Genomic DNA, 13,521 nt, shown 5'->3' on the forward strand with positions numbered 1-13,521 from the left:
AAACCACCATTTTTGGGGCTATCATTTACAAGCGGGGAGAGTTTTCGGGAATCTATTTTGAATTAATTGATGGTTCCAGCCACACATGCAGCATAATAGGGGGCGGAAGCGCTTAAGGCTGGTTATTGAAATGAACGTTTTGCTAAAGCATTGCTGTACAGCCGCAATTTGGTGCAGTAAATGATCTTCGATCTTACCACGCGTTTACTGGCCCATTACGCGTACTTCCGCTGTGGATGGATTCGCTTCAATTGCACCAAATATTTCTCCTTCCTGCGTTCTTTAACTCACCGTTAAGAGATGTTTCTGATAATTAATAGAAATATTTTAATATCGCTTTAAGAACACAGGAAACAAAGCTTAAAAACTAATTGGCTGCGGACATATTTCTTTCCTTGCGTAAACCTTTGGGATTGGTCTGGGCGTCCTTAAAGAACAGTTAAAAAGATCTTTTAAGGTATCTCCTAAAAATAAATTGCCCGGAAACCTACAGCGGTCTAAACGAACGAACTGTGTTTTCTCCGAAATGTTCATCGCAACACCATCATCGTCTCTCGCCATCAAAATTATGCATCCGTTGGCTTACCACGTGCAAAGCGTTCCATTACATGCAATAACAACCGCTGGAACAGCATTTTAAAACACGCACACGATTGGCAAATTAAAAAGCTCAAAAAAGACGAACCCGAAGGGCAAATCCCCAACACCTTCAGAAACCGGTGCGCCGTAAATTTATTTCGGCAGGATACGTCAGGAATTCATCCACTTTGATTACTCTCGAGTTTCCCTTTTGGTGTCGTTCGGCCATCGCAGAGCCAACACTACCGTTGGGGGTAGGTGTCATACATCAACCGAATGACATCAGAATGGGACGCAGCACACCTTCGCTGGGTGTCGGATGGTAATGCGCAAACACCGACGCGCCATCCCAGTGCGCAAGGCAGCGTCTGACGATCGATATTCATCGATTAGCAATTTTATGTGTTTTCGACCCAACTAAGGTCTTCCCTGCGCTGTCATCTGCCGTTCATGTTGCACGAAACATCGAACAAACACTTTCAAAAAAAAACTTGGTATCATACATTACAACATACAAGAGCACGAAAAAACAGCACAGCAAATGATCAGTTCTCGCCCAATTTCCACCTTCCACATTGCCCGAAATGGTTGCGGTAAGTTCTGGATGAAATTGATCCGTTTGCAATCGGAGAGCGGTCGCACCATAAATTGGCTTCAGATATGTAAAGAAAAGAATTGCCGTACCGTGCAGCTTATGGTACGCTTCCTAATAGGGATTTCTTCGCTTTCCGTGTGTGTCCGCGTCCGGCACATTCACCGGGCCACCGGGGTGAGGATGTCCATTTGGGACATAATCTGGCTAAATTAGGTCTGAAACTCATCCCGATCTTACCCGCGAAGAACCCTTTATCTCACGCGTACAATCATATAGCATCGGATGTGGAGACTGGTGTGAAATCACACCTAACGCCCGCGCGGTTCATCCCCTGCCTTCCTTCCGCTGATTACAAACGAACCACGGAAACACACGGACCAACGACGGGTAAACATTCGGAAACGATCCCATTTTTTGCCCCCATTATGTTTCGCTGGCCACTTTGCGAAACTGCATGTGGCTCTGCGCGTCGAAGTGTGTGCAGAAGCGAAACGGTAGAGTTCAACGCGCGAACAGACGGCAAACCTTTACCGGTACTCCTGGTTGATGGTTGTGGACCCCTTGACCACCGGTCCACCAGTACATGAGATTTTTATGTAAAACCATTGCTTTCCAGCACATTCGATCACGGGATCGCTTTGGGACGGTCGGGAATGATGCTCATTCTCGCAAACCTCGGTGAAGCTGATCGAGGATGAAAATGCTCACACAGTGCACCAGTGTCGCACGATTTGGTGGACATACAAATGATTTGATTTATCTTCTGATCTTTTGTACTATTTAGAAATTAATTTAGAAGTATATTATTTTTCTCTATTGATTATCATTTTTTTGGGAAAACGATCTTCGGTCTAGAGCTGCGAGTTGAAGACGATCGATAGAAGTTTAATTTAAATTATGTTTATCGATCTATCCTTGTGATCATTTTTAACATTTTTATGGACATAATCAAAAAATTGAACATGGTTTAACACGTGAAATATTATCCACTTACAGCAAGTTTAAAGATGTCCTTATTTCCTTAAACCAAAATAAATTCATTTCCCTTGCTGGCCCCATAGTGACCCGCGCATAGTGTGATCCCGACGAGTTAAGTACGATGTAAAAACGTGACCAACAACATCTCGCCTTCGAACCAGAAACAACGAGTGTCGATCGCCGCGAATCTGCTTGCATGCTGGCCTTACAATTGGGAACAATGGGTACATATTCACGTACATTGGTCCGATTCGTGTTGTTCCCCGATCGGTTCCGCCCGCCGACGAACAAGCGGCACAGGGAGGTGGAAAAATCGCAAACAGCATCCCGAAGGAATGGGTTGGCGATCGCGTAACGACCCAGCGTAGCCGATCGGTCGAAGTCGATCCTACGGGGCAATGGAAGAATAGCGCACTAACGAAGCAGCAAACGCGCGGGGTAGAACAGCCCTAGAACGGGCCACGGGGCGACGCTGAGAAGAAAGAAAACCGGTTTCCTTTCATTTCACACCAGGCACCTTTATTCAATTTGGTCGAGGTGTCGTTTTTAACAGATTTCAAACGATTAATTCTCGCTCTTTCCCACTTCACACGCTCACGATGCGCGGTCCGTTGCTGTTGTTATTGTTTTTTCTTCCTTCTTGGCAATGGCCACCCTTTTTTTCCACCCCTTGATCGTTGGCATGGTTGGATGGACTTGGTCGTCTTGGTTTTTCTTCCCCGGTCATCACGCACCCAACGGAAGGTAACGCTACGCTTTCGTCTGTTCTGTATCTGTTGGTGGCTGCGTGCGTGACTCCTTCGATCGATGTATGGCTGTATTTTAAAAGGTTCTGAACGTTGCCCTGGTAAACGATTCGTTCCAGAGGAGATTGTGCACGATTGCCGGGCTCCAAGAGCAACATTCGCCACGGACTTATCAAGCTTTTCCCCATCTTGCTCTTGTGTACGCGCACACGAGCTTGCCCACAGGGTGTAGGATGTGTTGGAGTATAAATTGGATTAGGAGTCAAATGTTTAAAAACTTCATTCGACTAACTACAATAAAGTATGAAACCGCTTTAAACCGCTTTAAGGGGAGCATATGAACATATTTTTAATTTTAATAGAGCACCCGAAATCACATCGATCCACCCTGTTTCTGTTTGGTGGGGTATCGTTTTAAGCAGAAAGAACCCAACTGCGAAGCCTCGCCTGACCCGGGCACGATTATTCACCTGAGAATCAGTTAAGCGGCATCATCGACGCCCCGGTTCTTGTGGAGCTGTTCAGGGAACGGTTTTGTGAAGAAGAACACCCCCAATAACGGTCGGTTCCCGGGGGAAGAAAATGAAGCAGGCGCGAAGAAGGCCCACAGAATAATTTATACAAAAAGAAATTAAATTTATCTTCGCTTATTCCACCGCACGTCCGGCCGTGACGTGAGCTTTCAAAGCTGGACAGTGGAATCCCCACCACAGCCCCACCTTCATCGCCACACCGCAACTCCGATGAAAAGATTTTCGGAAGGTTTTCATCTGCGATTTAAAGGTCTATTATATTTTATGTATTCTGTCGCTCTTGCCCGGTGCGGGATTTGAAATTTGTACAAAGAACGTACACATCACTTTGACCATCATCAGGCAGGTCGATTTTTCTTTTTTTTCCGATGGACTGAAATGTTCCGCAGCATTCGACCTTTCCAGGAATGACCGCAAACGATGGTTTGATGATTAAGCTCCAAAAAATAAAAAGGAACCACTGCTTGCTGGGGACACAAAAGGTGTGACGAATATCCGTAAAGCCACGAATCTTTATTCTCCATCTGGAAGACATTTCGGACATGGTTAAGCATCTCAGCTTGTGGGTTGTACAATGCCGATCGTTTGACTCACCACCAACTATAGTTCGAGTTTTTGACATTGAAGGATTTCATTCTACAATTGTTCAAGAACGTTTTCGATCGAAATGTTAATTCCGTGGAGAGAAGAGTAGTGGCTATCATGAAAGAACTTTAGCCATCAATTGTTCTATATAGTCACGTCTATGCGTGTGTAGATTGCAGTTAAAAACTGCGCTTGTTATTACCAAACCAAATGATGATGATAAAATGTTGGAATCCCCCATCGTTTGAGTCTCTCAATTCTTCTATTTTCAAAATATATCACGCTTATCGATAGATATCGAAATGTATATCCAGAACTCTCACAGACGACATTTACAGTCTAAAATCTACGAAAAATAAGGCATTGTGTTCAGGATCATCAATACTCTGCCGCATTCTTGGTGTAGCTGCAAGTATCAATAGTTCCTCTGACCCTCTATTGCTAAGATCAAAGTACTAAGCTCCAGACACTTGAAGCATTAGAGCTTAAAGCATCTTTCACACGAATAGTTATGTGGATACTGTTTAACAACCAGTAAGTGTATCAAATCTGCCTAGAACGTGAGTTATAAGTTTGTTAAGGTTGCCAATCCAATTATTCAACTGATATATTGTCGATGAATAGCTATTTGAATCATTCTTGACTCACTTAACTCCCGAATCAAATGCTTTGGGATTTTATGCTCCACGGTGTCTAGCAACTCATTCATAGTGATAGAATTTCTTCACGTGATTTGTTATTCCCATCTCTAAATCATGCTCGAATATCTGATCGCCTGCCTGTGCTCGACAATCGAAAAGCATCATTATAGAAAATCAGATTAAAAAGGTTACTTGCTTACTTTTTTCTTACTTTTAAATCATTTTAAATCATTGCAACGATTGCAACGCAATCAGTTGAGCAGCACGATTGTGCTAATTATATTACACAACCCAGAACACATTAATGACCAATAGACAAGACAAACAAACAAGACAACCTAATGTAGAAAACAAGATAAATTATCTTGTCAACATACCTTTTCCCTACTTAAACGATTGCTAACAATTTATTACTATTTTGCTATAAACTGACTCGGTTTTTGGCAAATGTATCCCCCCGCTACACACGCATTCGTGTCATCATACGCAAACTCCCAATTTGACGCATTTCACGCCCCAAAACAGATGCTAATGAGACAGAACTGCAAATTAAACTAGCGAATAATAACACATTTAAATTTTCCAAAACTATCCATAACGGACGCCATGTCGCCGCTACAACCGTTCACTGCCGTTTTAGTTATGAATATGAATGTTTCCATTTTCTTACGAGATGTTAAGCGTACGAGCAGCAACAGCAACACCCGCTGGTCGGATGAGCCGTGCGACCAAATAAGGCGACGGGACGCATGGGACCGCCTCCTCCCTTGGATGTGTCTTTTCGGCGTACATAAAATGGGTATTTGTTTGGTTTCATCCTTACCCGACCACCGTCCTTCTACCGCATTTCCATATTGCCGAACGATCGATCGATCGATTCGAGGGTAACTTTAATTTGCTACTGGCCTCCCACACGACCGCCTCGTCTACTGCCACCCCTTCCCAAAATAGTCCACCCGAGAAACCTTAGCAAATTGCCGAACACAATAACAAAAAAAAAGAAGGCAATCTTTATACCACTAAACCAATTCCACGCGTTTTGAGCAGCCTTTTATTTCTTGTTTTGTTGTGCGTTTCGATTTGGGTTCCCGAGACCGGCCCGATTGCCGCCCCGATTGCCACCGAAGGTGTTCCGATTGTTGGCGTTCATATTGTTTCGCCCACCGCCTCCACCACCGCCAGCGCCACCGCCGCCACCGCGGCCCTGGTTCTGGTTCCGTCCACCCTTGTTCATCTCGGCCCGGCTGCGCGACTTCGACTGCATGTCCTCCTTCACCATGTCAATCACTTCATCCGGGATGCGCAGATACTTGATCGTGCTGCCCCGGATATAGCATTCCGGCATACGCCAAAACTTATCACCATCCTGCAGGCAGAGAAGTGAAGGTTTTTTTTGCTTATTTAATCTCTAATGCTGCCCGGCATCGGGCAGAAAAACATCTTCGCTGAAATGCTTACCTTTGAAGTGCAGATGACCTCCCGCAGATTAATATTCATCCAGGTGTCACAGCTCACCAGGTGTCCGTTGTATGTTTCGCCATTTTTCAGCTCCACCAACTGCACGCGAAGAATGCACGCGAACGCACGCCAACGAAAGGTGTAGATTTGGCGAAGAAAACAGACAAAAACGAAGCGAATAATGTAGTATCTTTACGAGCCATATTGACACCCGACCGGACGGTGAATGAATAGAGCACTACAAATGGAGATCTTCCTTCCACGATAGGCGAATAGGATGCGTCACATCGTGTGGCGTTATAGCCATGAACAAAATGGCACTATTTTATAGTTATGTTTCTCGCGGTTTTTTTACAACTTAAATGAAAATGTGTTTCGTTTGATCAACATTAAAAAATATGCAAAATTGGAAGCCATCAAACGGAGGAGAAAATTATGATTGGTGAAAATGTGCTTTTTACGGCGGATGCGGCATGATCATTGGCATACCAAATAATAAATTATAATGATATAATTTATGTAGTAAAATGAAGGTAGATACGATGAACACGCACGGTTTTAATAAAGTTAGGATCGCCTGTTCGTGATAATAAGCAAAGCGTGTTGTTGAAAAGAAGATTCACATTTTCCATGGTACCAAAGTTTTCGATCGAAAGCCTTTTCAAGCGTTCTAGTTCAATTATATACTTGATAATAAACTTACTAGATAATATTATTATTACATTCCTTGCTAACAAGATTATATGTATTTAAGGGGTTTTAGTCAATTTATCAAGTTCATTCATTCGATCGGGCTTGATCGCGGTGAATAAACTACGTTTATGCTAGATTCGCTTTCAAATGTTCAGGGACATGATAATTAAAAGCATGTCCTCAACACTAGCTTTCAACTATATCTCAGACAAGTCTAAAATAAGGCGACCAAGATTTAATAAAACACGGTTAGTTTGTGCTACAATATCAATGAGAAAACTTCTTCTTGGGGTAATAATCTACAAGTTCATGCCTGCCTTATGTGATACACTAGACTATATGTTAGCACTTTATATGTCCGAGCTACGGTCCAGATGGGGTTTTGTGTCAATTCTGCGGTGTAAATAGCGATGTCACTTTCTGTAACACAGCCAGACCAACCATCGATGAGAAAACCTATCCAGGTAAAAATTATTCTTGAAAAAATAATGAGAATCGTGGGTCTAACGTAATGTAAGTGATAGAATAGATTTTCAAAGATGGGCAGTGATTAGAAGAATATTACAGATGCAGCACAATGCGAAATAAACATCTAAACTTCCAATTAAAGGCACGTACAATAACATGATATAACAATACATAAAAGAGAATAGTTACTATTCCATAATTTTCGGTTGCCGTATCAACAAAAGGATAACTTGCTGATTGCGGTACTGGCTCTGGTTCTATTGCAATCGATCAACCATAAATTCATTATGCAGCTAGGCGGTATGCAGTACAGGTCAGGATGCATAAAACATTCCTAATCAATGCTCAAATCTGGCCTAATTATTGTGCTGCATGCACAGCATTTGACAAAACGACATTGAGCAAATAAAGCCATTGCTAGACGGTCATTCATTATGCCACATTCCGGCAAACCCGCTTGTGATCCACTGTCTGCCACATCGAGACGAGTAATTCTGCTAATTCCAGAGAACTTCTCCTGCTATTATGGAACTACACTGTGGAACTACAGCAGGTATAAAAATATTGAAAATATCACCGATATACTAAACCACCAACTACCGGAACACCGTCTTACCATAGGATGACTCTGTGCTGTTTTCAATAAGGATAGCGGAAGCTAAAAGTACAGTAAGAACAAAATTAAAATGAATAAAGCGACACGCAACTAAAATACATTAAATGGGAGCATTATTACCATTGTATATCCTAAAATGTACACGATTAGAAGCAATATTTTTCTCAAACACCGAGCGGCAAATGATTTCCCGTTTTCTAAACAAAACAAATGCAAATTGACATTGGATCTTTGCTGTCAGACATGACTTGACAGCTGGCTGTACGGTGAACAGTCAAGAAAATATTTTCACGTAGGTTGTACATCAAACAAGCAGACCTCTGAGCCGCCGTTGTACCTGTTTGAAGAACGCGTAATCTCATCGGTTACAATTTCGTATGAAAATGTGAAGAAAAATGTGCACTTGTGGAGGTATTTAATTGAATTTTTGTATTCTTTATTCACACAGTAGTTCTTACAAATGTTTATCCAATAATACGTGAGATCGGGGGCGGCCCGGTGGCATGATGGTAGCGGAGCCGGTCTTTACACGAACGGAGCGGACCAAGGACTGACTATCCTGCTATGTGGTAAAATAATAAATCGATACGGCCAGAGGCCGTCTTAACGAAAAACAATACGTGAGATCGATCTTGGAACAAGATCGTTTCACGAACCTAAAGCCTCCTTTCTAAAGGGACGTTCCGAACTTTCTATCATACCGAAATCAAAATGAGACATTAGTGCCCTTCAAATTTACTGTAGAATTCATTTTATCCTGAACAGAACTCGGCCGATATTAAAATCAAAACAAATTCAATTCTATGTAATGATGTTCAATTCTATATTTATTAAACGTAACTTCCTTTTCATCAAGCTTTGAACAATGGAAAATGTCTATCTTTTCTCTTTGCTCGGCGGTCTTTATTGAAAATTCATGTTTTTCGAAAGTCTGTACACAGCTCAGATAAATTAAATGATCTGGTTTGAAAATGATTCATGTTACACAGTTGGCTGAATAGTGTTCTATTGCAGCAGTTATTGGAGGAGCAGCGATTTTTGATGTTTCTTCATAATCTCATAGCACAGAGTCGGTGCTACCAACACCTCATACTCCGAGTTGACGGAAGCTTCCTTTTTCTCCTCGGTAAAACCCAATCGATAGAGGAATCTTTTGAGGGCGATATCTCGCTTAGCCGCACCGATGATCAACAGCTCAACGCCAAGTCTATGGGCAAGTACCTCGAGCGTCTTCATCAGATATGAACCCAAACCTAGGTTTTGGTAGTTTTTGTCCACGTGCAAACCGTGAATGGTTATGGCAGTGTGTCCCATTGCGATGTTAAACCGGAAAAACACATAACCAATCGGAAGAAAGGTGGATGGCTCGTAAGCGATCAAGTAGCGCGCCCACTGCAGGAATAGATCCTTGTAGGAGGTGTTCTTCTGCCAACGGAATCCAAAGGCGAGATATTTCTGCTTCAAGTTGCGTTCCGCAAGATCGTACGCCCATTCCATGAACGATGTTTCCAAATCCTGTCTTCTTTTGCACATGATGTTGAATTCCACGTGCCGTTGGTTTTCTACGCAGCGAAATACACGACACTCCGGGATGGCATTGTTGAGGTTTGGATGCTTTGCAGCCAAATTAATATAGTCCTTTTGAAATTTGGCATATTTTTTACCACTGATACCGGACGGCACCATATACTCAACCATCTTGGCAACTGAGTCGAAGCACAACACAAAACTAATATGAACAATTCATTCGCGAGGCAACACGTTTCGCGGGCCATTGTTCTAGTTTCGTGGAAATTGGCGACTCCTTGGAGAATGGCCGCTATTGTCCAAATGCGCGATTGAAGCTAACGGGGTTTTTGCTGTTGACAGTTGGAATCTTCACATCAATAATTGGTACCGGAGTTGAATTAAAGTTCAGGACTGTGATCGATAATTTATATTTTATTAATTTCAAATGCGATAAACTATAATTGAAATAATAAAACGCAAAAACACATCATTGCACAAAAATGTTTTACACAAGGTTGGACCATTGAAACCACAAAACAAATCATGTAATTTTCTTGGCAAATGTTTGCGAGATGCGATCGTGTCTTTCGTATAAATAATTCTTGCGTTTTGCTCAAATTATAAGTTTAGTAAGAAACAGGAACATTAAACACGTTCTGCGCAATAAAACAATCCATTGTGCACTCTCCATGCGGCGCGCAACTGTCAAACACGTTGTCAATATGGCCGCCAGCACGATTCTCACCCATGGTCTGTGTTTTCTCCGGTTGTCAAAAGCGGGACGTGTTTTGATAACGCTCTGATAACGATTTCCATTATCGGTGAGTAGGAAACGCTAGGCAAACGACCCAAGATTGTTAAGCGGTAGACCACAAACAGTACAATCAACCGTGCCGTGTCGCTTCCATCTGTTTTCCAGTTATTACTCTGTGGTTCTCTCGGTGAAAAGCGGTGCGTTTCTTCGTTCCGGAAAAGATGGCCTGCTCGAAAGCCCTCCAACGCAGCTCAGCTGTTTTGTTGCGAAATGTGATGCCAGCCCAAGGTCAGCTGGCTGTGCGGGCCAGGTAAGAATGCGTTTTATCACTTCGACGGTTTGCATTGACCGGCATTAGGATTAGCTGATAGGGTCGCTGCACCATTAGTGACCTTCGACCGAATTGGCAAGGTCATGGCAGTCAGTAGATGATGCCGTGATCGTGTTTGCGAACAGAACTGAACGCACTCTAGTTGATGACGTTGGATGAGTGGTATTTATGGTTCAATGATTACCTAACGGAGTATGGTCAGGTTTTTCTAGTGAAGGATCTATAAATAACACACGGTGAAAGCAAACTAAGGCCAATGACTATATTTCTGTTGCTGGAAGGTATTTAAATTGTTACAGTTTTGTAATCGATCTTGTAATATTTTTCTAAACACGCAAAAAACATGTAAGCCGATTACACAACAAATCTGATTTGTCTGGCATTTAGTATGCATAGCGTGAAATGGCCTTTTTTAATCTGTTGTTACCCAAAAAGTTATCATCATGTTGCTGTGTCATTATCAACCGCTTTTCTCCCACATTACACTGTTAAGAAGGTGCGAATAGGAGATTTTCATATTTATGTTATCTTACCGATGCTTGATAATGTTTTAAGCAAATACGGATAAGACTTACGTATTTGTGTTACAGTTTACCACGTTAATCAAACACCTTTAAACATTCAGATGATGTTTAACATTCAAAACTATTATCAGACTTTTTTTTCTTATATTACTTTCATATGAACAAAAATTTTCTAATAATTTGTTTAATGTTTCTTTTAGCTCCTGGTGGAGTGGTGTACAGATGGGACCACCGGACGTTATCCTGGGTGTGACGGAAGCCTTCAAGCGTGACACCAACCCGAAAAAGATCAACCTAGGCGTTGGTGCGTACCGTGACGACAGTGGCAAACCCTTCGTGCTGCCGAGTGTGAAAAAGGCCGAGAAGCGTCTGGCGGACAAGCAGCTCGATCACGAATATTCACCAATCGGTGGTACGGCCGAATTTTGCAAACACAGCATCCTTCTAGCGCTCGGTGAAACAAACGAGCATGTCGCAAATGGCCTGAATGCAACCGTGCAAGGTATCAGTGGTACCGGAGCACTTCGCATCGGTGGTGCCTTTCTAGCCAGTTTCTTCCCCGGACCGAAGGATATCTACCTGCCGACACCCTCGTGGGGTAACCATGGACCGATCTTCCGCCATTCGGGACTGAACGTAAAGTCGTACCGTTATTACGATCCATCGACCTGCGGGTTTGACTTCGCTGGAGCGCTGGAAGATCTGTCGGTAAGTGGCGCAAACGAATCTGTATCGGTGGCGCTTGCAATGACGAAAGCCCCTATTATCGCCACTTCTCGCGTAGTGAATGGGTTGATGGTAGCGCACATGGTGCGACGTCAGAGTACGTCTCATTATCAGCTGTGCTCGATCTCATCGAGTACGCCATGGCCTCGCAAATGTTGTTTTGCTTCAAGTTGTTTGCACCCTTTTATTGACCAATGCAATGGTATGCGCATTTGGTATGTGTGTGCTTTGTTTGTGCCGGATGTTTTGTCTTCGTTTGGTTCAAATGGTCGAATTGGATGAATCACATTTATTTATGAAATTTTGTTTGTTCTTTTCTCAACTTTCAGAAAATTCCCGAAAAATCCATAGTATTATTGCATGCCTGCGCACACAACCCAACGGGCGTCGATCCGAAACCGGAACAATGGGCAGAGATGTCGACTGTCATTAAGAAGCGCAATTTGTTCCCATTCTTCGACATGGCATACCAAGGCTTTGCCAGCGGTGACGTCGACAAGGATGCACTGGCAGTGCGCGCTTTCCTACGCGATGGTCACCAGATTGCGCTGGCCCAGAGTTTCGCCAAGAACATGGGTCTGTACGGTGAGCGAGCGGGAGCATTTTCATTGGTTACGGGCAGCAAAGATGAGGCGGATCGCACAATGTCCCAGATTAAGATTATTATTCGTCCCATGTACTCGAACCCACCAATCAACGGTGCACGCCTCGTGTCGGAAATACTCGGTGACAAGCAACTGCGCCAGGAGTGGCTCGCCGATGTGAAGCTAATGGCGGATCGTATCATCTCCGTACGTTCAACTTTGCGCAACAACCTGAAAGAGCTGGGCTCATCGCGCAACTGGTCCCACATTACCGACCAAATCGGAATGTTCTGTTTCACCGGCATGAACCAGCAACAGTGCGAACGTTTAACGAAAGAGTTCAGCGTTTATCTGACGAAAGATGGCCGCATTTCGATGGCTGGCGTTACTTCGAAGAATGTGGCGTATCTGGCCGAGGCTATCCATGCCGTCACGAAGTAGACGTTCTATAGCGAAAACCCCGAATCGAACCGACGATTAACACATTTTTGACGCAGAGCGAAATTGAATGCATTTAGAATGCATTTTTTTCTTTATCAAGGATCTACAGTGCTTTACAACGATATTATACTGGAATGGAAAATGGAAACAGAAATCCGCAACACACAATCCGCAGTGCGCATGTGCGAACGTATTTAGGAAAAGCATTTTTGTATCACCTTCTATCTAGCGTAGCACTTTAGTGGCTTAATTTATGCAACGCGTTTTTAATACGTGTTGCGCGATTGTGTATACGGACGGATTTGGGCCAGCAAAAACAAAAGAAAAGAAAAGTGAAATTAGAAATTACACCACGAGCTTTCTTCATATCAATGAAATTGATGGTTGGCAAAGGCATTTTTGTTACTCTGGTTTTTGGTTTCTTAGCATGTACTTTGGAGATCTATTTTTGTGTTCTTTTTAAACACTATAAGTGACATGCACGCCTTATTTCATGTGTAAGGATGTTAAAACACAGCAAAAAAGTTACAAACAGCTAGTGAAGATATAGAAAAGAAAAATGGTAGTGGAATTGTGTAAGGGAGAGATTAAACTAGATGTATTTAAACCCAAAATAGATGGCTGCTGGTAGCATAACGTCTAACGTATCACTGCCTTAAATCAAATGGTTAAGGAGTATGTTACTGTTGTACATCCGAAATGTTGATATATTACGTTGGTCTTAGCCAGGTACACATTAGTAATAGAGTTCGAAACTCTG

The 13,521-nt window shown here is 42.9% G+C and overlaps 3 protein-coding genes across 4 annotated transcripts; 1 reads left to right on the forward strand and 2 right to left on the reverse strand.

The window, feature by feature from the left end:
- Positions 1-5,693: 5,693 nt before the first annotated feature.
- Positions 5,694-8,096, reverse strand: LOC128303976 (U6 snRNA-associated Sm-like protein LSm4). The gene is made up of 4 exons (XM_053041085.1): positions 8,013-8,096; positions 7,893-7,934; positions 6,116-6,214; positions 5,694-6,023 (listed from the first exon to the last, which is right to left on the reverse strand). Exons 1-4 carry the CDS (start codon positions 8,013-8,015, stop codon positions 5,709-5,711), a joined length of 459 nt encoding a protein of 152 aa, XP_052897045.1. The 5' UTR covers positions 8,016-8,096; the 3' UTR covers positions 5,694-5,708.
- An 813-nt stretch (positions 8,097-8,909) lies between these two features.
- On the reverse strand, positions 8,910-9,590 carry LOC128300717 (N-alpha-acetyltransferase 40-like). The gene has a single exon (XM_053036882.1). It carries the CDS (start codon positions 9,588-9,590, stop codon positions 8,910-8,912), a length of 681 nt encoding a protein of 226 aa, XP_052892842.1.
- A 581-nt stretch (positions 9,591-10,171) lies between these two features.
- On the forward strand, positions 10,172-12,922 carry LOC128300984 (aspartate aminotransferase, mitochondrial). 2 transcript variants are annotated; one of them, XM_053037263.1, is made up of 4 exons: positions 10,172-10,222; positions 10,321-10,465; positions 11,211-11,718; positions 12,066-12,922. In XM_053037263.1, the coding sequence occupies exons 2-4, from the start codon at positions 10,377-10,379 to the stop codon at positions 12,759-12,761; spliced, it is 1,293 nt and encodes a 430-aa protein (XP_052893223.1). In that variant the 5' UTR covers positions 10,172-10,222; positions 10,321-10,376; the 3' UTR covers positions 12,762-12,922. The 2 variants fall into 2 exon arrangements, with proteins under 2 accessions (XP_052893223.1, XP_052893224.1); XM_053037264.1 differs by lacking the exon at positions 10,172-10,222 and having other exon boundaries at positions 10,235-10,465.
- Positions 12,923-13,521: the final 599 nt, after the last annotated feature.

This window comes from Anopheles moucheti, chromosome 3, assembly GCF_943734755.1.
Source record: "Anopheles moucheti chromosome 3, idAnoMoucSN_F20_07, whole genome shotgun sequence".
NCBI lineage: Eukaryota > Metazoa > Arthropoda > Insecta > Diptera > Culicidae > Anopheles > Anopheles moucheti.

What these genes read in the sequence shown, in the direction of transcription:
- LOC128303976 (XM_053041085.1), bottom strand. An exon ending in CAGCACAGAGTCATCCTATG is followed by an intron (nt 6,215 to 7,892) that starts GTAAGACGGTGT and finishes CTTCGCGTGCAG; the next exon opens with TTGGTGGAGCTGAAAAATGG. An exon ending in AGGTCATCTGCACTTCAAAG is followed by an intron (nt 6,024 to 6,115) that starts GTAAGCATTTCA and finishes CTCTGCCTGCAG; the next exon opens with GATGGTGATAAGTTTTGGCG.
- LOC128300717 (XM_053036882.1), bottom strand. Translation starts at nt 9,590, where the DNA reads ATGGTTGAGTATATGGTGCCGTCCGGTATCAGTGGTAAAAAATATGCC.
- LOC128300984 (XM_053037263.1), top strand. Translation starts at nt 10,377, where the DNA reads ATGGCCTGCTCGAAAGCCCTCCAACGCAGCTCAGCTGTTTTGTTGCGA. An exon ending in CAGCTGGCTGTGCGGGCCAG is followed by an intron (nt 10,466 to 11,210) that starts GTAAGAATGCGT and finishes TGTTTCTTTTAG; the next exon opens with CTCCTGGTGGAGTGGTGTAC. An exon ending in GAGCGCTGGAAGATCTGTCG is followed by an intron (nt 11,719 to 12,065) that starts GTAAGTGGCGCA and finishes CTCAACTTTCAG; the next exon opens with AAAATTCCCGAAAAATCCAT.